General features: G+C 41.9%; 1 protein-coding gene and 1 non-coding gene across 2 annotated transcripts in view; both read left to right on the top strand.

The window, feature by feature from the left end:
- The window catches only part of LOC138830143 (inactive heparanase-2), a 444,295-nt gene that overhangs the window by 403,949 nt on the left and 14,322 nt on the right, over nt 1–26,024 (top strand). The window contains exons 10-11 of the mRNA XM_070026578.1: nt 4,762–4,907; nt 13,491–13,637. Of these exons, the coding sequence (XP_069882679.1) occupies nt 4,762–4,907; nt 13,491–13,637 (293 nt within the window). The remainder of the gene's footprint in view (nt 1–4,761; nt 4,908–13,490; nt 13,638–26,024) is intronic.
- Nucleotides 8,186–8,289, top strand: LOC138830145 (U6 spliceosomal RNA). The gene has a single exon (XR_011372879.1). It is a non-coding gene; the product is annotated as a U6 spliceosomal RNA (small nuclear RNA).

Here is a 26,024-nt window from a genome sequence, read left to right as displayed (position 1 = left end):
ATTCCTCAGTACCACACATGCAGAAAAAGCCAGAAGTGGTGCTGTGGCTCAAATGGTAGAGCACTAGCCTTGAGTAAAAGAAGCTGAGCAACAGTGCCCAGGACCTGAGCTCAAGCCCCAGGACTGGCAAAAAAAGAGAAAAAAAAAAAAGACAATCTATTCCTACAATTAATTGTAAAGCAAAATAATGCAATCAGGATGTGAGAATCCACCGCCCGCCCCCACACTGAAACATTAGTAATAACTTCTGTCTATCTGAGTTCTTTTATTGTCCCATTCCCTGACTGCTCCTACCCACCTGAGATCCCCATTATCTTAAATGTTATGCTCAGTGATCTATTACAGACATGTACAGCACACACAATTTCATTACAATATATGACTGCTTTAAAAGCTCACTTGAGCTCATTATAACCTGGAATTCTGAAAGCCAAAAACAAACATTTGCCATCAGTATATAAGAAATGCACAACCATTACTTAGATCACAGGTCATGTGATACCTGGGCTCATGGTCCTTAAATTGGGGGTAGAGGGTAGAAAATGAAGGCTCTCTCTGTTCAGTGGTGTGCCCTTTGGGGGAAAGAAGTGCAGATGTTCTTCACCCATTCTATGCATAGAATATCAAATGGATAGCTGTGGAGAAAGGGAGCTTGGCAACACTTTGAAAGTGCTTTCTGTGGACATGGAAAATCAATCAATCTGCCAACAGAATAAGCTTGAGGCTTAACACTGGGTTTGCCTTCTTGCTGTGCTTACTAAGTATCTACTAAGAAAAATACTAAAAACAAAATGTTTTCTCATTTCATGCTTTGAGCTGAAAACATGTCCATGTTTGTGTATGTGAAAGATTTATTTTGGGGTGGTCGTGGTAGTGCAAGCTACTCAGGAGACAAACATAGGAGGATCATGGTTTGAGGACAGCCTGGGTGAAAAATAAATAATCGAGACCTTATGTTGACAAACAAGCTAGACATAGTGGTACACAACTCTAGTGCTACCTGCTCACAAGGTAGAACTCGGAGGATCACATTCTGGCACCAGCCCAGGCAAAAAAATACAAGACCCTGTTTGAAAAATAAGAAGTCTAGTCAGTCGAATGTATTTTTGTTTCAGACCCTATCAGAAACAAAATAGGGCTGGTAGTGTGGTTCAAGTGGTAGAGCATGTGTCTTATCAAGCAAGCAGCCCAAGTTCAACCCCTAGTACAGCCACACACAAAGAAAAAGAAAAGAAAGAAAAAAAGATTCTATTATTATTAGGGTAAAAATCTATAAAAATTTCTTTTTATGATTTTATTGTTTTTTATTAAGATGTAATTGAAATATGAGGGAGTTTCATTGTGATATTTATATACAGACATACACATCCAAACAATATACTTTGGACCAATCCACCCCCTCTACTCACTCCTATTCTTCCTCCCTTTGTCAAAGTATTTGATGGGTTTCATTATGCTGTCTCCATAAATAGATAAGGTATAGATTGATAGAGTTGATAAGTGATATAGATAAATGAGAGAAAGATAGCATACTTCAATACTCTTTACCTCAGTTTCCTCCTCCTCTTCCTCCCCCTCCTCTGATCCCATCATGGCAGTTCCCTTTTTACACTCGTGTCCCATTACCACCAGCATCATCACCATCTCCATAGCCATCTTCCTTCCTAGCCTATCCTCCATATATACGTGAGGCTATGAGACATTTGGCTATTTAAGCCTGGCTCATCTCACTCAGTGCCATAGTGAAAAGCAAACTGTTTTCAACTTCACAAATGTGAGTGTACAAGTCATCGTTATCTCTTCAGAGTAGTGAAGATTATCTAGTAGATCTCTCTGCAATACTTTTAGGCTCCACGTTAATTATTGAGAATTAAACATAATAAATATCTTTTCCTGAATGTGAATGACATGTGTGACACAAAGATCATAGTCATGCCTATAGGCAAACTTGAGAGCAAGCCTATTTAGCCTTTTCAAATTTCCTAAATAAAACCAGATTCTTGGGGATCCCTTGCAGTTTTATATGACTTTGCTTTTCCACTTGAGAATATTCTTTATAGGAAAGGAAGGAAGGAAGGAAGGAAGGAAGGAAGGAAGGAAGGAAGGAAGGAAGGAAGGAAGGAAGGAAGGAGGGAAGGAAGGAAAAAAGGGAGGGAGGGAAGGAAGGAAAAAAGGAAGGGAGGGAGGGAGGGAAGGAAAAAAGGAAGGGAGGGAGGGAGAAAGGAAGGAAGGGAGGAAGGAAGGGAGGGAAGGAGGAAGGGAGGGAGGGAGGGAGGGAGGAAGGAAGGGAAGAAAGGAGGGAGAGAGGGAGGGAGGGAGGGAGAAAGAAAAAGAAAGAGAGAAGGAAAGAAAGAAAGAAAGAGAGAGGGAGGGAGGAAGGAAGGAAGAAAGAAAGAAAACACAAGTATTTATCGTAAGACAGTAGAACAAAAGATAAGGAAAGAACTTGTGAATTGGAATTCAAGAAGTACAGGTGCATTTAGCTTTTATGTCTTCCAATTACACTGAGAATTGTAGGAACAGACATTAAATCCCAGAAACTTCCCTTATTGCAGTAAGAGTTCCTTCTAGCTTACATACCTCTAAATGTCCTGCTTTTTAGCTGCCTGTGTCATTATCTAATGTGACTTCCTGCTTCTCAGAGCCAATGAAGTACTAGTACAGACATTGAAAGCAAATCCTCCATGCTCTCATGAGTTAACCACTTGAAAGTTTTGTGACCTGAATTGTATCTATGAACATTCTGAATTCATTTTCACATCTATAAAATAGAAATAATCCCTAACCAGAGGAAGGATTATACCACACCAGGGTAATAATAAACATTAAGGTTATCCAACATTTGAAACTTTCGTTACTTTTTAAAACACATGTTGGGCTGGATGTGTGCCTCAAGTGGTAGGTAGGGTGCCTGACTAGCAAATGCAAGGCCCTGAATTCAAAGCCTAGCATTGCTTAAATAAGTAAATAAACATAAAGTTATAAATCAATAAGGCAGAAGTTCCATTGGAGTGTGATAGAGGGTTTTTTCCCTTCATTGCAGTTTTTCTTTTCTTTTCCTTTTGCCTTGTTCATTCTTTTCTATGGGGAGAGTAAGGAGAGGTACAGAAATGGAGGGACAGCCGGGCGCCCATGGCTCACGCCTGTAATCCTAGGTACTCAGGAGGCTGAGATCTGAGGATCACAGTTCAAAGCCAGCCCAGGCAGAAACGTCTGTGAGACTCTGATCTCCAATGAAACACTAGAAAACCATAAGTGGCGCTGTGGCTCAAGAGGTAGAGTGCTCACCTTGAGCTGAAGAGCCAAGCCCATGACTGACAAAAAAGAAAAAAAAGAAAAGAAAAGAAAAGAAATGGAGGGACAAAGGGTGAACAAACGAAGAATGGTACTCACTAGGCACTATGTTGAAAATGTACTATATAACTTGTGGGTGGGATGGGAGGGGAAAACTGGGAAAGAGTGAGAGAAGAGATGACATTGTTCAAAAAGAAATGTCCTCTTTATCTGATTGTAACTATAACCCCTCTGTACATGACCTTTAGAATAGCAATAAATATTCTTTTACAAAAACAATAAAACACAGAAATAATAACCAAATGAGAGTACATTAAACAAATAACGTTTCCAATGACATAGGTGATTGGCACTGATTAAACATATTACATTTTAAATATTAGACTATATTAAATAACTACTTTGGGTGACTTAAAAGTAATTAAAATAAACAGTTGAGTATTCAGGGAAGATTTAGAGCTACATGTGTGGCAAAGGGGCTTTGAGATTTTGTTGTAATTTACACAAATCACTACAAAGTTTTAGGCAGCTGATATTCTAAATGATCACACAAGGAGAAAAAACAAAGATCATCAGGAGGTATGCCTGCCTGGAAAGATTCAGGCAGAGATGTGGTTGGTGTCTTTAACATTGAAGAGTAGGCAGTAAATAGTATTTCACTGGATTCCTGAATTAGAGGTGGGGTATGGGAAAACAGGAATTATTCTACATATTGTGCTACAAATTCATTAACCCATAGTTGATGGTAAGAGCTTACACAATAGAAATGCAAATGGAAATGTTTACATGTGTATCAAATACAAAACCAGAATGCCATACTGGCAAATCCAACAGAAATTGGTCCCTAGGCTTTTGTACACTCAGATACATTCATTTGGGCATAGAATGAGAATTTATTAATCAGTTACAAATGGAACCTAGAATTGCTAAAATATATTCCGTTAGTTTTGAATTATCTTTTTCACTGTACAATATGGAGGATGACCAAAAATTAGCACCCCAACGTTTGCCTTTCTAGCTCTATGATCATACCTGAGAATCCTGGGAGATCTTTAGTCTCCCTCTCTCTTTATTAGTTCCAGTGACAGTATTTGGAGATTGTCATGTTTGGGCAAGCCTGAGAGCTAGAAACCTTCCATTCTATACTTAAAAGGAAACATTGAGCCAGCATGGAGGTAAAGGTAACAAGGTGATAGGAAACACAAAGATGAAAGTTTCATTTGTGCAAAAACGGATTTATTTGTATGCTTCTCTGGTTCCCCACTCCTTGGCTCCTATGATGGGTTCATAGAACACATCACGTGAGACAGTGCCCACGCCCATATCATCGCCCCTGAGTGAGCCCTCCACTGGGGGAGCATGTGATACACAGTAGAATGTGGTTTCTGGCCTGTATCTTTGTCACACTTTTCCAGAACACCTAAGTGATGTTCCCTTCCTGACTCTCCGCCTCTCTCTTCTCCTCAGGACTACTGGCTCTCTCTCCTTTACAAGCGCCTGATTGGCCCCAAAGTCCTGGCAGTACATGTGGCAGGACTCCAGCGGAAGCCACGGCCAGGACGAGTCATCCGGGACAAACTAAGGATTTATGCACACTGCACAAACCACCACAAGTAAGTCTTCACAGAGAAGGAACAGGAGGGCCACCCCGATGGGCTTCAGCCCCACTTGGGATTTCATACCCATGGGGACTCCTTCATGACTTAACCTCTATTCAGTAACCTTCCTTATGAACTGCCTCTCAATTTTTTTTTTATTTTTGCTATACTGGAGTTTGAACTCAGGGCCTCGCACTTGTTAGACAGTGCTCTATGGCTTGAGCCATACTCCCAGATCTGAAAACCGCCTCTGAAATCACCATGCTCTCCACATGTGCTGATAAATAGCTTTTACTTTTCTCAGGATTCATTTGTAAAAAGGTTCTTTAAGTACAGGCTGTTTGTTCATTTCCTTACTCATCCAACAAATTTTTATTGGGCATTTTCTCCGTGCCAGTTGACGTAATGCCCACCAGCATTTTTTTTCCTTCCTTCTTTTTTTTTTTTTTTCTGTCTCCTTTGGTTTTGTTGACTTGTGCCTGGGCCAAAGCAACAGGCCAAGCCTCACCCCAGGAGGCACCCACAGAGCTTGAGGAAATAACTCTCCATTTCAAAGATGCTTGCTGCAACTACTCCCCTGGAACTCAAGTCCTGGGATAGGTGCACTCAAACCAGGACCCCCTCACAAAGAAAGTTCAAGTCGTGCTGACTTGAGAGTGGTTGCCAGTTTTTTCAAACATCTCTGCTACTTTAAGTGTGAGCAGGAAAAAGAAAGTGTAGGCAGGGAAGAAAACAGATAATGATCCATAACTTATCCTTCTCTTTTTGACCTGAAACACTGCTTGTCATTAGAATTGTCTTTAACAAAATCAACTACAAAAAAAAAGAGGAATTTTTCGTAAATAAAGTTTGGCAGATTAAAAACTTTCAACCACCAAGGCTATATAAGGGAAATATTTAAAATTGGGCCTAATGCAAAACTACCTGGCCCCACTAGATATTTTTCTCGCATCACTTCCTGTTCAGGAGGAAGTTGCCTTGGAAAATTCTTGCTCTTAATGCAAGAGAAAACCTGGGGGCAGGGAGTGCTTCCTGCCAGACCACCACCCTGGGTCTATTTGAGCTGATCAGAGGGGGAGGGGAAACACAAAAATGCCGCCATGGTCAGATTACACCAGATGCTCCTTTCTCTGTCCTGGATGAGACCGGAGCCAGGCTGGTTAGTTCTACATGATAAGAATTTTCAAAGACTCCCTCTGGGCAGCGGGGGGGTCAGGGACATGGGCCATTTGTCTTGCCTGTAGATACAAGTGCCTATTGTAGAGGAGGGGAGGCTGGCTTGGGTAGAGGCCAGAGGTTTTCAACATCCCTTTTGCTCAGCAGGAAGCTCAATCCCTTACCTGACAGACAGTGACTGTTTTATGGTTTGATTATTATCTGATCACCACAAGGCAACATTGTCTTCCTTGTCTCTGCCCTGAGACAACCACCCAAAAGGTGGACCCTGGGCTTCAAAAGAGAAAAATTGCTCTTGGCACCTTCTCTCCAGGGTGGAAAACAGTGTCTGTGGGCTTTCTACCACTGGCTGGAGACCCAAGGCAGAAATATTAGTTACTGTACAGAGTTAGCAGGATTTGAGAATCATCCCCAGAGGACTCACCCCAGTGCTGGTCCTGGGGTGACATTGTCATAGGAAGTTGTCACTAATATTCTGAGGACACCATTGTCTCACTCATTTTTTTAGGTCTAATAGAATAACTGCCATGAAGATTATCCTGTAAATGTTTGAGAGAGAAATGCCCTAGTGGAGGCAGAAGTTGGGCATGAAGATGTCCCACTGGTTTATAGTTACGTTCTCTTGGCTACCTATGGTTCTATCCACCAGACCAGAAGGTGTTACAAAGGGAGTAGGCATTTTCCCATCCACTACCATGAGACTTTAAGCTAAGGCAGAGTAGGTAGAGAAGACAACCAGAAAAATTAAGATAGAAAGCGTTAAGGAGCCCAAACTCAGGAAGGAAAAAAAAACTAAGAAGTAAACCTGAAAAATCAGAGCAGCAATCCATCCTCCTATCACTTTGTTTTCCCAGTTAAAGGAACCAATAGCTCTCAGGAAGTGGAGTGTGGCTCAAGTGGTAGAGAGCCAGCCTTACGTGAAAAAAGCCAAGGAAGAGCTCAAGGCCCTGAGTTCAAGCCCCAGTGTTAACCCCTCATCCCACCACTCCTAATCTTCTCCCCCCCCAAAAAAAAAAACAAACAGAAATCAACAAATGTTAAAGAAGACACAGAACAAAGGGCAAATCTGCCTCCTAAGAGGCACAAAGCTGCAAAATCATGGACTAGGTAGACAGAAAACTGGTCATGTCTGGCAAATGAAGTCTTGAAATACACACCTGTTGCGCTGTGTTTTAGGTATACATAAACCACAGCCCTGTGTCTTCAATCATTAGAACCATTTCAGTCATGTTTTGGGTAATAAACCCACTCCAAAAGCTAACAGCTCAATACTTGGAAGCCTAGCAAAACAGTTATAGGACATGACATGTGTTGGCTTCCAGCTCAGAATATAGAAAGATTCCCAAACAAGAACTACCCTGCTGGGTCATGTCACACATGAACCTAACAAGAAAAATGGTTCTCATTAGATCTGTAAAGAAAAGGTTCATCCAAAGATTGCAAGTCTCCTTCCTGCAGGGGGCAGGTGCCCTGATAGATGGGCGAAAGGACAAACGCATCTGCCTCTGCCTTAGGAGCCATGGCCTGTCTGTGCCTCACATCTTCCCCAGCAGCCATAAGGAAGCACTGCTGATGCATTTAAATTATGCATGGCCAAAGAGGCCAAAGTCAAGGAATCGTCTCCAAGTGGGAATGTCAGTGTCATACTAATTGGCCCTGACCAGTAGTTTAAAAATAAATGCCCTCGATCAAAACAAAGACTGGCTGAAGAAAGCATAAACTTACTAATAAAATAAGTCAAAGAAAGTAACCATTAAAATATCAACTCCAGTTGCGGGGGCTGGCGGCTCACACCTGTCATCTTAGCTACTCTGGAGGCTGAGATCTGAGGATCACACTGCAAGACAGCCTGAACAGGAAAGTCCATGGGACTCTGATCTCCAACTAATTACCAAAAATCCAGAAATGAAGATGTGGTTCAAAGTGGTAGAGCATTAACCTTGAGCTTAGGGATGGTGCCCAGGCCCTGAGTTCAAGCCCCAACACACACATGGAAAAGGGAAGGAAGGAAGGAAGGAAGGAAGGAAGGAAGGAAGGAAGGAAGGAAGGAAGGAAGGAAGGAAGGAAGGAAGGAAGGAAGGAAGGAAGGAAGGAAGGAAAAGAAAAGAACCATTGATGCCTGTTTGGGAAGTACAGTTAATAAAATTGGGATGACACAGAGAAGATCAACATAGCCCCTGCACAGGGTGATACACAAATTTGTAAGCCATTTTCCATATTCAAAGCCAAAGGAACATCTGGACACCAGTGGCTTATGACTATAATCCTAGCTACTCTGGAAGCAGTGATCTGAGGACTGTGGTTTGAAGCCAATTCATGCAGAAAGTCCATGAGACTCTTATCTCCAATTAACCAGCAAAAAGCCAGCAGTGGAAGCATAGCTCAGGTGGTAGAGTGCCAGCCTTGAGTGAAAAAGCCATGCAAGAGCACAGAGGTCCTGAGTTCAAGCCCCAGTACTAGCACAAAAACAAAAACAAAAAAAGAGCATCAGCTCCTGCATCCAATATGTATTGAACACATGCTACATAACAAGCTGCTTGCCAGATACCTGCTTTTATATTGTGATATTTTCTTACATTTCCAAAATTCTGTTATCTCACCTATGTGCAAATAACAACACTAATGATGCTAACAATTATTTTTTTTCATTCGGAGAGAATTCTTACAGGTCATTTGGCCCTGTTTTCTATTGAACACAGATCCTTTTCAGATCTCCCTGAAAATCTCTTCACTGCCCCTTATGGCAGTCTTTGTATCGTGGGTCATTTCTAACCTAGAAGAGCTAGTTCTCCTGACTGGTTGAAAAGAACGTGTTAGGTACTCAGGCCACCAACAGCAGGTGCTTCTCTGCTTTCTGTTCTGGAATTAACCAGTTATGATGCTGGAAGACTTAAAATTTCTCACCTTCGATCTTGTCCAGAGAACAATCGATTGGACCATGCTGCTATGATAATGTGCAGTGTGGGGGTGAAGTTGAAGTCCTTAGCCACATTCAGAACCAGTGGGAACCTGGTGTGTGTTGAAATGAAATGGAGCCATGTTGGGTTCAAGTTCGTTTATTATTGGCAAAACATGACTTCCTGTTTTTCAGGAGGAGTTATTTTTTTTAAGGCTCATAAAAATGGTTCCTGAGGCTTCTTGGACATCAAATGACTCTTACAAAACAATATTTTGATGAGTTAAGTGTAAATGAATCAGAAACATGTGGATTAAATTTCCCTCAAAATACACAGGGGCTTTGAAATTAAGAGAGAGAAGAAAAAGAAAAAACATTTGGCAAAACAGAGCCTGACTTTTACCAAACTCCAACCCTTTGAATTCGATTATGGAGACAATGGACCAACTGAATTTTCAAGCACTTTGACTTTCACTGGAATTGGTCATGAACTGTGACATACCATCCTCCCTTTCTTTTCCCAGACTCCCAGCCTCCACTGGAGATGTTTCTAGAACATGACTGTTTTCTATCTGGAACTCAAGATGTACCTTCCATATCCATGTCCCACCTCTCATATTTAGGGTATTCTCATTCCAGCCTCTTCGCTCTGACTCACTTCCTCCTCCTATAACAACAGAGAGAAGATGTCAAGCAGGGAGAAAACAGCCAGAAAAGATGAACTCCAGATACATAGATTGGCAGCTGGTGAGAAAGTCTCACCATGACAGAGACATAGACTAAGATAGCAGTATAGCTTTGCTTCACAAAGGGAACTTCAGGAAGATAACCAAAAGCCACAGGGATTTGACCCCACCAAGAGCCAAAAGTGGCTGACCAAGCCTTCAAACACCATTTTCTTAGGGAACAGATATTCCTCCAGGAGTACTTCTCTGTGGACAGAGAATCAACATTCTTCAGGAATCTGGATTCTGAACACAGTACGCTCAGGTTGATGCTGGGATCCCTAGCCAAGAACGTGTCTTCTCAGCCAAAGGCCTCTGCTTCATGTCCTTGCCCATCTGCCAAGCAGGGCAGAGGAGATGGCGGATGCAGCCTTCAGTGCCAATTTCTACCTGAGGAGGCTCTGTGAATTCCCAGAGAGGCTGTGAGCACAAGTCCCTGGGCTGTCCTGGTTTGTATCTCCCAGGAGAACTGAGTCAATGGAAATCAGACCACTGCCAAACAGCTTGGAAGGCTGGCTTTCCCCATAGCAATACTGTGACTTCAGGTCTCACTCTCACCTAATACTTCCCCACATCCCACCCTTCTTTCCTGCGTCTCCACGGGCTCATTCTGCCCCAGCTCTGTGGAGGGAAAAAACTCATAAATGCAAGCACATGGCGCTCTCTCTCTCCCTCCCTCTCCCTCCCTCTCCCTCCCTCTCCCTCCCTCTCCCTCCCCCCCCCTCTCTCTCTCTCTCTATCCTTCACTGGCCTTTGAGAGTGTTGTGTGATACCGTCATTTCCAAAAGATTACTGCAGTTTGAATGGGCACCTGCCCATGCCTATTTAGTTTACATATGGAAGCTTAGAGTATATAATGGTGACCTCCTCCATTGCACATAGCCAAGCTAGGCAGAAAGCCTACCCATGGGGTTTACTTGGTGTTCTTCTCCAGTGATGATCAGCACCAACACAGGCTTGCCAACATCTTTCTTCAGCGCTCTGGTGACACAAATCTGCTCGAATCCATTTCTATCCTCTTCTGACTCATTTGGCTACAAAAGCAAATTCATATGCTGCAGGAGATTAAGAGGGACTACAGAGGGGAGCCATTTAATACTTTATCAGAACAGAAATGCAGGCATCCAAAAAGCTTTGAATAACAAACCCTCCCATAGACACAAGAAAAGTCATCTGACATACAACCAGTAGGATGAGGGTCTCCTCCTCCTCCTCCTCCCGCTCCTCCACCCCTCCTCCTCCCCTCCTCCTCCTCCTCCTCTTTTCCTCCACTTCTTTGTCTTCCCCCTCCTCCTCTTCTTCTTCTCCATGGTGGCACTACAAAACTAGTTCAAACCCAACTCATTGGCCAACTGAACTGTAATCTCTTCCAGGAAGCGCCCTGGAAACTGTGCTTCTTTTTTTTTAATCCCAAGTTATCATACTGACCTGCCCTTGGCTGTTCAACTCTTAATTAGCACCTTTAGAAGCAGGGTTGAGTGACTCAGGGTTCAAGGGACAGTGTCTGCAAGGAGTGATGTTTTCCTCTGGGCAAAGTCGACTTGGAGTTTCTCCGAACCTCTCCTTTGAAGGTTGGGCTGGGTCATTTTTTTTTCTGTTTCCTCTCATTAACTCATCCAGATGGGGCCCTAAGGGACCCTTTAGAAACAAAGTCTTTCCTACAGAGTGAAGGAAATCATTATAGTTTTGTGGATACACACTGAAAAAGCTCTTGCATGTAGGCATATAGTTCTCCCAGGGTTCTGGACATCCTGTGCTGGTTTTAAATGGTTCCAAAATGGTGACGAGTGTTATGCTTTGAGGTAAAACAGCCAAAGCAGGAATCAAAAAAGTGATAAATAAATTTGTCTCCAAAACCTGTTCGGCATCAGAATACACTGCCATCAAAGTGAAACAGCCAAAGAAAATGGGGAATTTTGTAACACATGTATACAAAGGATTGCTATCTTTCATAAATAAATAGTTTTAATAAATCAATTAAAAATAGGCAAAGGATATGATAGTGTTTACAAAAGAGTTGATGGAACAAAGTGGGCAAATGAAAAAATGCTGTATCCTAATGTGAATTTTTAAAAAACACACAAATTAATACAACATTCATAGCCCACATTTACCTCCAAGGTTGACAGGTTATTTTAAAAGATTAGTATCTGATATTCTTGCAGGTACGAGGCAAAGAGTGTAATTGTACAGAGCTGGCGGAAGCAAACTGCTAGAAACTTTCTAGAGAGTTGATATCAATATTTTTTAAAATGTGTATGCCAGGATCAATGAGCTACACTGTGATAACAAAGAATCACCCAAACTCTGTAGCACCCAAAAAACAGAACTTATTTCTCATTCACACTAATTGCCCAACGAACCTCAGCTGAAGCTCTACTCTGTATTCATGGCAATAGTATAGCCTCCATTGAAAATATTGTGAGACCAGATGAGGTGGTACACACCTATAATGCTAGCACCAGGGAAGCTAAGGCAGCAAGATTTCACTATCTCTGGAAGGGAAAATAAAAAGCAATGTAACAAACAACAACAGAAAATAACTCATCAGTCTCCTAGCAGAAGAAAACAAAACATGGCAAAGCATGGGCTGGTTCCTAAAGCCTCTACCCAGAAGTCTTAATAGTTCTACTCATATTTCATTGGATAAGGAAAATCATGGGATCATTTTGGAGTTCATCAGAGCAAGGACATCAAATCTTCTCACAGGGAGGAGGTACCATGGGGAACAAACTTAAAAACTTAATGAGGCATCATGCAATTTACATTCCACTTGGCCTAATGATTCCAACTTCTGGATCTTTATCCATCAAAAAGCATCATCATGTAAAATGGGCATAGTGATACCCTTCTGAAATCCAACACTGTGGAGGCTGAGACAGAGGATCACAAGTTTAAGGCCAACCTTGGCTGTATAGTGATACCCTGCCTCAAAAAAGAATGGCGCTGTGGCTCAAGCAGTAGAGCGCTCGCCTTGAGCTGAAGAGTGCAGGGACAGCGCCCAGGCCCAGAGTTCAAGCCCCATGACCAACAAAAAAAAAAAAAAAGAATGTAAAAATAATCAAAAAATGCAAAAAAGTGTTTATGTACAATGAGACCTTTCATGACAATTGACAATGGTAAAAACATTGTAAAGCAACATGATTCTGTGCAAGAAGATGATTGGCTAAACAAATGATGCTATCCTCCCACAATTGAAAACCTTAGCATTCTTCTAGAAGACAAAGAATCTATTATAACACGAGGATATGCTCATTAGATGCTCATTAACAGAAAAAAGCTGTATGAATAACGTGATCCCAATTATATAAAAACTGATATATTAGCATGTGTCAAAGTACTTAATACATGTTTATTAAATTAATAACTAAAAAATAGTGGATGTTTTCCAAAATGTTATCCTATCTAAAGATGCTATGAGTATAGGAAATTTTCTTTCTTTCTTTCTGTTTCCCTGTACTTTTTTTCTATTTTCATTTTTGGTGGATGGGTTTTGTTTTTGGCAATCATTATGTTTTACTTCCATACTCAGAAAACTATATGCATTATATTTGCTTTAAAAAAATCAATACAATAAATTTAAACAAAACCTAAAGAAATTGGTGGGAAGTGGATTTCTTCTTTTCAGGAAACCACAGTAACAAGACTTTCCTGTCTTGAAGGCCTATTGTGGCCAACATCCATAAAACAAGTATTCTTTTCTGGGGTGGTCCTGTTTTAGACAGCCTATAAATTATTTAGGAGCATCTAACTAACCGTTTTGTTCCCATCTTTTCCTTTCTCTCTCTCTCTCCATCTCAGCCATAACTATGTGCGTGGGTCCATTACACTTTTTATTATCAACCTACATCGATCAAGAAAGAAAATCAAACTGGCTGGGACACTCAGGGACAAGCTTGTGCACCAGTATCTGCTGCAGCCCTATGGACAGGAGGGCCTGAAGTCCAAGTAAGTGCTGGCCTGGACCTAGCTTAGCAGCAAGTGCACAGGACCTCAGCAAGGAGGTAATGAGAGTCACCTTCTACTGAAGCCACCATACCACCATTGCTAGCTACTAATTCACTCTCGAGCTCAGTGGGCTGAAGTAGAACAGGGTGATCTGCAGTGAGGGCACTTCAGATTCACACTGGGACCCTGGCCAAACCCCTCTCGATCCCCTTGTTTAGATTCCACAACTGTAAGGTCAAATGATGGGCAAAATATTTCTCAAGGAGAGAGTACTCTTGGAATTTGAGCAAGACAGCTCTTCATTATGCTGGATTATGACATTGCAAGCTATTTAGAAACCTTGAGAACTTTCTCGCTAAATGCCAACAGTGCCCTTGTTCATGGAACAGCCACAAATTTTGGCAGTTGAGCCCCTTGTCCTCACCTGCTGTCACATTCTGTCATGTTGTGACTCTTATTTATTCTTCACCATCTACACACTTCATGAGCTTTAGAGGAGGAAGCACCAGAAGAAAGGATCAAAAGTTCAGAGGTCAAGAGTCAGTTCTGAAGCCAAGTGCCAGTCACTCAGGCCATTAATTCTAACTACTCAAGAGGCTGAGATCTGAGGACCCCAGTTCAAAGCCAACTCAGGCAAAAAAAAGTCCATGAGACACTTTATCTCCAACGAACTACCAAAAAGCCAGAACTGGAGGTATGGCTCAAGCGGTAGAACACTAGCCTTGAGTGGAAAAAGCTAAGTAAGAACACAGGGCCCTAAATTCAAGCCCCAAGACGTATTTTTTTTTAAAAAGAAGGTGTGGGAGGTGGTTTGAGACATGGTTCAGTTGGTTAAGCACCAGCCATTGAACAAAAGCATCAGGTGCCCAATTCGAGTCTCGGTCTTAGACCAAAACTTTTTAAAAAGGTGTCAGTGCTGCCCTTGGGTATATCTGCCACTTGGTCTCAGCTTCTCCATCTGAACAGCAGGAAGGAAGCCAAATGCTAGAGGCTCTGCGGCCCCTCCAAAAGTTAAATGCATCACTCTGTGATGCTCCCTTCTCTCCCTCCATCTCTCCTAGAAACTATCGGCAGCACTGATGTACCAAAGAAAGCAGCTCTCAGCAGCAGGGAGAAAGACCTAGTCAAGGGCAAGGCCACCAGCTCCCCGAGCAAGGCCTCTCAGGAAGGGTAGGGGATGCTCTGCAGACTGGGGGCGTTCCCGTTCCATTTTTAATGTTTACCAAGTTTAACAAAGCTGTAAACTTGGAGCAGGTGGCTTGCACTCCCACAGCTGCCCGCAAATATTTGTGCTATAATTGTTCACTGTTTCACTGCAACCTTGGTGGCTTGCATTTGGCTCCCAACTGTATGTGCAATGGGGACAAACCCATCTGGGAAGTCACTTACTGCGTCTCTTTAGCCCACCCTAGATCTGTATTTTAACATGCGTCTTCGTGCTGCCTACATTCTTGGCTTCTACTTTTTCTTTCTTCCCAATCCTATCTGTATCAGCAGGACCCTTTGGAATATGTTCTCTGCTTTCTCTCTGCCTTCCCATTATTTGCAACTCATATGCTGAATTCCCAGCCTCCATTTGAGGCAGGAAACGTAGTTCTAGTCCCAGCTTCACCACGAAATAATTGTGTGGTCCAGGCAAATCCTATAATCCTAATCCCTTGGCCTCAGTTTCCACATCTGCAGAAGTCTGTGTATTTGGCAAGGACCCTGGAAACCCTAAAATACTCATCATGGGTCTGGTTTCTGGATGGCCATGAGTGCATTTAAGTCTCCCAACACCATTCAATATCGATCTGCAAAGTCATTTCGGGCAACAAAATCACTGACTCCTCAGCAGTGATGTGACAAGTTAAGGTCCCCTAAATACAAAGATCTTAGAAGCTAGGCCTATCTATCCAGTACCAGGAAGACCATGTGAACTATGGGAGGGGACTAGCCAAATACTTTAACCCAATAGACCCAAGACGTCAGTCTGCACTGTGCACAAGAGAAAGTGTGTGCCACTCCCCTAAAAGCCTCAGTTTCCTCTCATGTGGAGCAAATGAATTGAGGTCATCCATGGAAAGTTCCTGATACATAGTGAATGCTCAATAAATGCCGACTGCCCTCCTTTTCCTCAACTGAAAACACTAGCCAGTTGAGGAAAGGGTATCAGTCAGTCTCACTACGAATACTGTTTAAAAGAAGATTCACTTCAGATTTTTTTAAGATAATGCTTTAGCAAGATATGTGTTAAAATTACAATTGATAGGCATGCTGAGAATTAGAAAAAATTAAACTGTGGTGCAGGAGAAAATGGTAGTTAAAGGGCAGCATCTTTTATGAGCTAATTTCCCCACCAACCAATTGTATAGACTCCAACCTATTTATCCCAGCCCTATTGCTGTCTACCATGTTATTCCCCTGCTACTGTAACCTGCCATATCAAGGCCTTGACTTACCAAGGTGCCCCAAGTGACTGAGCCTCACAGGCTATGGGTGAGCTGAGTGGATGTTCACCTTTGCTGCCCTGTACTTTATCTTGTCAGTGGATTAGTGAGGATTGTGTTAAAACTTTGTTATGAGTGTAGAAGAAGGACAAGGACAAAGGGAGCTTCATTCCACTGGAATCCTAAAGAAGATCTTTGGTGAAAACCCACTGAAATCAACAAGTACTGCCCCGCAGTCAGGGGAACCATGGGGCTAGAATCAGAAGGCCAGAATGTAGCTCCAGATGCTGCCACTTATCTGTGCAATCTAAGCTCAGATTCTTGTAAGAATCAAGTAATAATATGCAGATGAAACAAAGCCTTCTCCACATGAAAATCCCACGTGCCCATGCATCCACATACATGCAAGTTGTATTAGAGAATTTGGGATTGGAGGTAAAGACAACTAGGCTCTAGAACCTAATTGCACCACTAATTCACTGTGAAACATTGGGCCCAAAATTCATGACTCCTCTCTTGTCCTATAAGCCACTCCTAATCTGTCACCTTTTCTGTTCTATACCCTAGTTCTTCTCATCCTGTCCTATGCCATCTTGGACTATAAGCTGCCAGTAAGGGACTATCAGGTACATGTTAGAAACCATGCCATGTGCTCTGTCCACCAACTACGCAGAACCAGAACCCTGTATGGTTCTGGCTGGGGCCTCCCAGGAAGTGTGTGGTGTTACTGAAGCAGACTATGCCGAAAACGATGAAAGGAAACTCGAGAAGCCATTTCAGTCTTTGCTGTCTTTTTCTTTTTCTTTTTTAAAATAAGCTTGTGGGGCCAGATTCTGTGTTCCCTGCTACCGACTGAAGCCATATTAGTTTAGAAGAGGATGGAAAGTTCTGGAGGCAAGGAAACATGTAATTATTTCTATCTGGAGGAAGATGATATAAAGCCAGCCCATGTTACATTCAAGCCATCAGTTAGGCATTTCTATCTTGTGTTTCAGGAGAGAGGATTGAGAACATGGATGATTCTCATTCTCATATAATTGCCGTTAAGGCTGGAGAATTCGAATTTCAGAAAGAAAGGGTATCTTCACGTGAACCTAGAACCTGTATGTCAGCTCTCACATAGGAAGCACTGGGTGGCTACTAATCAGACACTTTCTGGGCAGCTAAGTTCAGGGTGAAGTCTCCTGCTTTCAATTTCATGGCAAACCAATCCCAAGACCACCACCCCACCCCCCCCCACACATCTCAATTCCTTGTATAAGAGATTATAGTACTCATTGTAGAATGTCTCGTTCTAGGAACCAGAAAGAGGAGGGTACTCTTTACTCTGTTGGGTAGAAGTTTTAGAAGCTTCACTGTCTGCAATTAAAGGATGTTCTGTATGTGGAATATACATTCTTCAAGAGATCCCCAGAGGGAATGGGAGATTTAGTTCAGAGAAGAAAATTAAGGTAACATGAGGACTTTCTTCAGATACTACTAGGACTACATCCAAGTCTAGAAGATTCAGAATGACAGGGAGAAAAAAGAGTTCAATTTAAAAGAAGACCAGTTTCACCTCAAAACAAGCTCATTTTCTTCAGGGTCACCTGGTCTGATGAACATACTTTCTCATGGAGCTTGTTAGTGAGAAGAGGGGCAACGTTCCAGAAGTGCTCTGATTTTTCACTCAGTGGGAGGCCAAGTAGGAGAGTACCACTTGCCATCCATCTCTGAAGTTCTATCTTTCCCTTCTATTCCCCACTGTCCCCACGACGCACAGACTGTGGTCTCTGTGGACACCAGCAAAGTAGCTTCTTCAAGCCATTAAAGGACCACACAAAGACTGTTATAAGAGCAAATAGTAGTAATGAAGGCTAGTTTTTCCCCAGAAAAAAAAATCCCCAGCTGTGGGTTCCTCCCTGTCCTGATTTCACAGCTTTCTGGAAGACAGCCCCGTTCACACCAGGGACAATGGCCCCATTCTGGGTAAATCAGAAAAGAGGAGAAACTTGGAGGCAAGCAGCCCATGACCTCATGTGATCACAAATGAAGGTACATTTTCCTATAGGGAACTGGTTCTACCTGATGTCTATCTCTTATATCTCTCAGCAAACAGAAACATCATGAAGTTGAGCTTTAAAAAAAAAAAAAGCCAACTTATATCCAAAAATAAGAGGGCTTACCTGTACAGGTAAAAGCCAAAATCAGAAAACATGACAGGCCAGATCCTAAGCTGCTATTCTGTGTCTTCAATTCTATTAAGAGGGGAAATAATCCTAAACTTAGAGAAGAAGGAAACAACTTTCATCGCACTGACTGTTGTAACATCCTGGCCTGAGGGAACTGGCAGATGCTAAGAATTCTGGGGTGGAATGACATTTTTGAGGTGATCTGGTCTGTCTCTTGCCCTCATTTAGCCTGTGACTAAGCTGTCTGGACCAAAGGATGTCCAATGTTTAAAGACCTTGGGGAAAGGAGTGGCCACTGTGTGAACACTCAATTTTATGGTAACACTGGGGCCGACTACAATCATTTAAGTAGCCATGGTCTCACTAAACCTTCAGAACACCACCATAGAAGCACTTGAAAGAACTATTGCCCTCCCCTTTACATACTCCATGTACCACGGTCAAGTTAAAGAAACAGTCTTGGACCTTGAAGTGGCTTGTGTGAGTGTCACACACCAGTAAGTGCTGAGCCCAGGAGGAACCTCATACCTAGTTTACATGACTCCTAATTGAGAACGCTGCCCTTGATGGTGTCCTAAAAGTCCAGTAGTATAAAATTATAACTGCAGAGTACAGAAAATACAGCATGGACAACTGAACTCTGTATACAGCCTGGGATCATTTCCTCTTAAGAAAGAACATGTTTGAAAATTATTAGGTTACCCAACAGCTCTCTACTTGGGGCAAATTCCTCCTTATTCTATTAAATTTTTCTTCATAAGTCCTAGTTTCAGACCATCCTTAGACATTCTCTCTGAACTGCTTCTAAAACTCTCCTCAAGTGGTAGAATTCTTAGGAAGAGCAAACCTTTTTTTTTCTCAGCAAAATGAAGGGCTTCCCTTCTGCTTCTTCTATTCTCTTATATAAAAAGACCATTAAAGATCAGGAATGACTTATGTTAGTTCCACTTATGGTCTATACAAACTAATCTCACTAATTATATTCTAACTCCATACACTCAGACACTGCCAGTCTCCTCCATTGAACTGGATCTGCTCTTAAAGACATATTTGTAAAGGAAAGACACCAACGGGGAAGGCTTCCCCACAAGACTAGAATCATGGTTCTTCATCCATTCACTAAGTTTTATTGAGATCCAATTTTGTGCCATGCATAACTTCTCTTCAGCCACCTAACTTGTAGTGACAGTTAATCTGGCTAGGAATTTAAAAGGATGGTCAGCTGGTAACTGTAGTTATCCAGAACTGCAAATAGTCAAATTAAAGGAAAAATCTGATTGCAAAGTTCAGCGTGGGTGTTTCTAATTGAAACATTCCTTGCTCTTCCTAAGAGGCCCTGTCACCATTTGGTCTCTAAGAGCTTATCAGAATGTTTAAGAACAAAACTGGTGGTGAGGGAACTCCATGTTTTCTGCCCTTAGAGACCCCCATTTCTCTTATTAGACATCAATATCTAACAGGAAGCAGTCTGTGGGTGATACTCTGATAGACAAGCAGACTAGTTCTGCTTTGGGACTCACAAGTTCCACATTAATGTTTAAACGTTTCTCTCACTCACCCACCATGACTTCAGCTGAAAGAATCTCAAGACCCCTGTGATCCAAGAATCTAGAACATCTTTTCCCCTTCTTTTTCCACATGCTACTCATTTTTTCCCATCTCTGTGAGACATAAATTTTCCTTTGATTTTCATACTCATTAAATTCTATATCAAAGAAAAGTATTGGCATCTACCTTTGGGCTGTTAGAGAGCTATGATCTGATGTTAGCCAAACAAAATGATTCTGAAAATACTCAGGTAATTTCCTGGTGATAAGAATTCAAAACTATCTTCATGTCTCTGTTGGAATAGACTTTATGGTGACATTCCATCCCTAGGTTCAGAGCTTGACAGTTGTGAAAAGTCCTGAGATCAAAACTGGCCACCACCTAACTCACCATATCAAACCCCTCCTCACTAAGGGTTAGATCTAAATTATAAATATATATGAAAACATATACAGGGTCACAGGCATATATATGCAAACACAGTGACTAAAGTATAGAAGATCACAATAGTGTAATTTTTGTTAACCAACGAACTTATAGTTTAACCAAAGGAATACTAGTAAGCTAGAACCTGTGTTGGAGTGGCAGGGGGAGGCTAAAAGGAAAGGGATAGACAAATGGAGAAAGGAAGAATGGGAAAATGCAGTCATAATGTTCAATGTATACATGTGAACATGGAGCCAGATAAGTTGAGAGAATCGATGGGGTTGGAAGAGATGGGAAAGAATGATGATGAAATAAGTGACGCTGATCAACAAGCCCAATAATTTACAAACTGACATGTTAAATTGAAACCCCCTTGTGAAACTACTTAAAGATAATGTAGAAAATAAAATGGAGTGGAACAGAAAGGAAAGGGAGGGGAACGTAAAGGTAGGAAAAGTGGGGGAAAAGGTAGCGAAGGGTAGGGATGGGAAGGACAATAAAGGAAAGGAATAAAAAGAAGAAACACCACATATGCTTTGTGGAAACTGACAGACATGGTAAGAGAAGTGTAATCAATGGGCCCTTAGATCATCTCACCCAACAGACTCAAGACATCTGAGCATTTGAATTACATTTCTGATAGCATTTGGAACTTGGGTTTTTTGAATTATGGTCAACCAGATGTACTCCCTGTAGATTGCTATTATCTTCACTTGTCTGGGATCATTCTAATTAGTTTCCTTTTTAAGAATAAACCTCCCTGTGAAAATTCTATAATTATTAAAAGATGACTTCTAAGAGGAAGAATTTCAAAGGCTTTTGAACGGGTCAAGAAGTCTCTTCTGCTAACAACCTTGCCAAAAAGCCTTTCAGCTTCTGTTGGGTAAGACAGCTTTGCTCCTGAGCTGGCTCACACTAGGACTGGACAGCTCTGATTGTAGAAACGGTCCTTCTTTTATGCAGCCAAAGGATGTTTCCTTGCCATTTCTACCCTTGCTTTGGGAAAAATCTGCTTTACAATCATTTTTTCAGTACATGTCCCCTTGGAGTTCTAGACTTCAAACTAATCCTTCCACCATTCCTCATATAGTCTACTTTCCAACTCACTCCTGAGGGCTTCCTGATCACCATGGAATCCATCAAGTTATAGGATCTTAGCTCACTTTCTAGTTTGCTTACCTCAAATTGTATGAGGTGGTGGGGGGGGGGAATGTAGGAAATGTGAACATTTTATTATTATTCACCTCACCAATACAGTATAGTAACAACTTTATATCTTTGCTAACCATATAATGAAAACTGATATTCTTATTTTAATTAAAATCCTTTGGGAATGAGACAAGTTTTTGGGTCTCTGACTACTGCTGTTTTGGATTTCCTTTTACTTGTTTCCCTACAGAAATGTTAGTCTGTCTTGGAAATGGTTTATAAATTTGATCATTAATATAAGACAATCTCTTCCATTATTGCCTACCATTTTGAGATATTTTCTGTGGTTTATTTGCTACTTTTGCACAATTTCATTACTAGAGAATTATCTTGACCTGAAAGGTGCTCCCTTTTTAATAGTGAAATATTTTGCTCTGTGGTTTCTTCCACTGTATACATATATACACTTATATTTCTTTTTTTTATTATCTTTAAGTAGTTGTACAAAAGGGTTTCAATTCAACACACCAATTTGTAACTATAATGCATCATAACCAATATCACTCCTCCTATCATTCTCCTCCCAACATTTATATCCCTGAAATCAGACAAATATGAATCTCTCTTTTCTTCTAGTTTCTTTTGTCATTTTATTAATATTTTTCTTTCTTTTTTCCTTCAGAGGTTCTTGGGGTAGAACTAGGCCCTTGGGCAAAAGGCAACCATCCTACCTCTGAGCTACATGCCCAGGCCTCTGTTTTTTTCCTCAGTCCATTTGGAGAAGTGGTGCGATGCTCATGTTTAGATTGTGTGAAAAATCTGCTAACCTACACAGGGCTTCAGGTGTTGGCTTTGAAACAGTTGAGGGGGAAACGGGATTCTGTTTAAAAAGCCAAACCTAGCATGAAGACCTCTTTTCTGGAGGAAAAAGTCCTGCTGTGACAGACACAACTCCATCAGCTGCAACCCCTTAGAGAGGCCACACGGAGCCCCTCCGGAGCACAGCCAAGCTGTAAGAGAGGTGCCTGGGACTGGAGAGATTTACGAGCTGGCTGTGAGTGAACAGGAAAGTGGTACTTACTTTGAACACTAACATTCAAGTTCAAGTTCCAGTTCAGAAAGTCTGCAATAGACACTGTAAGAAACAGGAATAAAAATATATATGTTTTATAAATACATACATCTATATATGCTTATCCTTCAGATTCAGAGGTAGTCCGTAGGAAAGAAGAAAGGGGTAAATATATAGAGAATGAATTTTTTTTTAATTCATGCAGTACAAGAACTTAGAAGTATTCAGATCCTGTTAACCCTTATGCTCATTTGAGGGTACTCTACTGCTCACAAGGAGATAGCATCTGTGATGGCATTTATGATATTGTATAAGTAATATATATGCAAACATATATGTAAGTTTGTGTAAATATATAGATATAGGTATATAGGTGTGTATGTAGATAGATAGATAGATAGATAAGTATAGGTATGTTTGTAGAGGTATATGTACAAACCTACACACACACACACACACACACACACACACACACACACACAGAGTCCACTGATTGAAAGAAACATTCCTAACCATTCTCTACCTTCAAGAGGCTCTATGCCTCAGTCCAGGACTTGGGTGAAATAATCTAAAGGACTTTTATGTTTTAGTAGTTTCTTTTTTTATTTAGTATTATTATTTTTTTATTGTGAAAATACTGTACAGAGGGGTTACAATTACATGGGCAAGATAATGAGTACAATTCTTATCAAGCATTGTAGCCTCCTCCTTTGTTTCCCCTTCCCATCCCTTCCCATCCTCCCCCGGCCCCACCAAATCCTTCCCGCCACCCCCCACCCCCACCCTACACCAAAGTTGTAAAGTTCGTTTTCAACATAACGACTTGTACATCTCATTGTTGCAATGGGTCCACCTGTATCCCTATTTAAACAATTTGTTTTTTCCCTTCCCTTCCACAAATTATAACAACATCAAATACAGTGAAAGCAGGGGTTATACCGTGAGGGAGGGACATACAAAGCAACAAAGAAATAATCTTATAAATGTGTTAGAAACAATTGCATGAAAGAAAAAAAACATTTGAATACATATCTTAGGGTTCATTTCCCTAACATCAACTTAACTGACCTTTTCTGCTTGACTCAGACATATACTAGTTATTGCAAATAAGGGAAACCATGGGACCTGTTTCTTTGGGCCTGGCTTATTTCATTTAATATAATTTTTTCCAAGTCTTTCCATTTCCTAACAAATGGGGCAATGTCATTCTTTCTGATGGAGGCATAGAATTCCATTGTGTATATATACCACATTTTCTTGATCCATTCACCTACTGAGGGGCATCTGGGTTGGTTCCATATCTTAGCTATGGTAAATAAGGCTGCAATAAACATAGTCGTGCTGGTAGCTTTAGTGTGGTCTTGTTTGTGAACATTTGGGTAAATGCCCAAAGTGGGATTGCTGGGTTATAGGGGAGCTCTATGTGGAGTCTTTTGAGGAACCTCCATACTACTTTCCAAAGTGGTTGAACAAGTTTACACTCCCACCAACAATGCAGTAAGGGAACCTTATGTCCACATACCCTCCAGCATCTGTTGTTATTAGAGTTTCTTTTTGGTGTTAAACTTAAGAGTTTGTTAACCAGACGAATGCTTCACCTGATTGGGTGCTTCCTTCATCCTGGGACGTGTGGCCCCATTTGCCTTCCTGGTACACGTGTGGAGGAGTGTATCCATCCCACCACACGTGAGCAGGGCTCCAGCCAAAACATTCACTCGGTCACCTCCACAACAACAACAAAAAGCCTTTGAAACATTCACATTTTCTTCTGTGTTAAAGAAAAAAAAAAGACAAAATTGTGGCCTCCCGTCGTGGTTACTTCAAGCATAATGTGAATTCAGAACAGGATGGTTAGGAAGTTATTTGATTCCTTTCCACCCCCAGCTGCAAACATATTTCCACTCCTTTTCCACCCATGCTGTTCAACCTTGGCTGCACTTTGAATAACCTGGGAGGGGGGGTTAATACCCCAATGCCCACACCACACCCCAGACCAATTAAACCCAAATCTCTGGGCTGAGACCCAGGCATCAGTGTTCTTTAAAGCTCCCAGGGTGATTCCAATATGTGGCCAAGGTTGAAAACCATTGTCCCCTCTGTAACCTGCGGGAACGAGGTCCCAGATGATTCGCATCTTTGATTTCCTCCAGATTAAATTCTCCATCCAAGCGCCATGCCATTTTGCCGAAGGTGTGAACATGCCAGAAGCCCCTGGGAATTTTCTATGGCTGAGTGGAAGGATGAGGGCTGGGTGCCCAAAGGCTGTATTGTTTGTTTTGTTTTAATTCCCCGATTAGTAATGCACAGATCACTGTGCAGATTAGAGGATTATAAAATGCTTTTATATTTTATAGTGACTTGACATCTTAAACCAAAATGTTTAGAAATCCAAGGTTTTCACTGTTAGGTTCTGAGAGTTTTCCATTTGTTCTCAGCTCCAGCATCTATTTTCGTCCAGCTCATTCTCAGCAGCTGGAAACTTTCTGCCTAGCTGTCTGTCAAGGCTGTAGTCTCCTGTCCCTGGCCCTCTTCACTTGGGGACCCTTTTTGCAGGCAGGGATCCCTACCCAGACACTCGTAAATGAGTTCTTTAGGGAATAGCTAACGTGTTTCTGAACAGTTGATTCTACACCGAGGGGCAGGGAAGCCAAATATGCAGGCAGTTCCTGTAGAATGAGAAGAAATGGCCCTTGTCTTCTTTCTCCACACCTCCCAGAAGCTGTGGTTGGTGATGTTAAGAGATAAGAAGTGCAAAGTGCGGATCCAGCTCACCCATCTGGCAAGGTCTGGGCCCTGGATCTGTGTTTTTCTGACTGCCAGGCATCAGGAGACCCAGGGCAGGAAGTGACTCATGCCAGATAACAGGGTCTGGAACACAAAACTACGGGCTGCCAAACGCCAGCCGTCACTTTCATAGACCACCCTCTTTGCTGCTTATCACTGCAAGAATGATTCCGACACTGTACACTTTACCCTTTGACATCTGTGGACCTTGGAGTGGAGCCGGGGACATCTGGGACATCTTATTTTCCACCTTGGAGGATAACCCAGAGCACCTGCTGTTATAGGGGACACTTTATCAAAAGCCAATAAAGTTGAGAAATTTATCTCCTTTGTTTTAACAGATTTCAATCGGTATCTAGGGAGTCATGACCTTAAAGTAATAGAGCTAGTTCAGAGTGTGGCTTAGGGACAGTCTCCCAAATTCACATATGGAAAACCTCTCTGTGCAATGCACACACACACACACACACCCTTCCCTCCTACCTGACTTTCTCTCCCCTCCACCTGCAGACTCCCTGTAAAAGCAATACTTCACACTCCACACTGCCTCCTCCTGTTCCACACAAGTAGGGCAGAGGAAACCTGGTCCCTACCCACAGAGGAGGCATTAAGACAAAACAGACCTGGGGAAGGTGGGGGGGAGGGGGAAGGGGGATGGCGTAAAATCCAGGAGTGGAGGTAGTGGTGAGGAAGGAAGGGATAGATTGTATTCTGTATTGTATTCTGATGTGGGACTCTCCTGAAACTCTCAGAGCTGAGAGGGCCACCAAATAGAGCTGCCAGGGCCATCCTAGGAAGTCTGTAGAGG

This window comes from Dipodomys merriami, unplaced genomic scaffold (assembly GCF_024711535.1).
Source record: "Dipodomys merriami isolate MVZ:Mamm:240054 unplaced genomic scaffold, mDipMer1.0.p SCAF_184, whole genome shotgun sequence".
Taxonomy (NCBI): Eukaryota; Metazoa; Chordata; class Mammalia; order Rodentia; family Heteromyidae; genus Dipodomys; species Dipodomys merriami.
The sequence above is the reverse complement of the archived record's forward strand: the minus strand, read 5'-3'. Positions and strand labels throughout refer to the sequence as shown.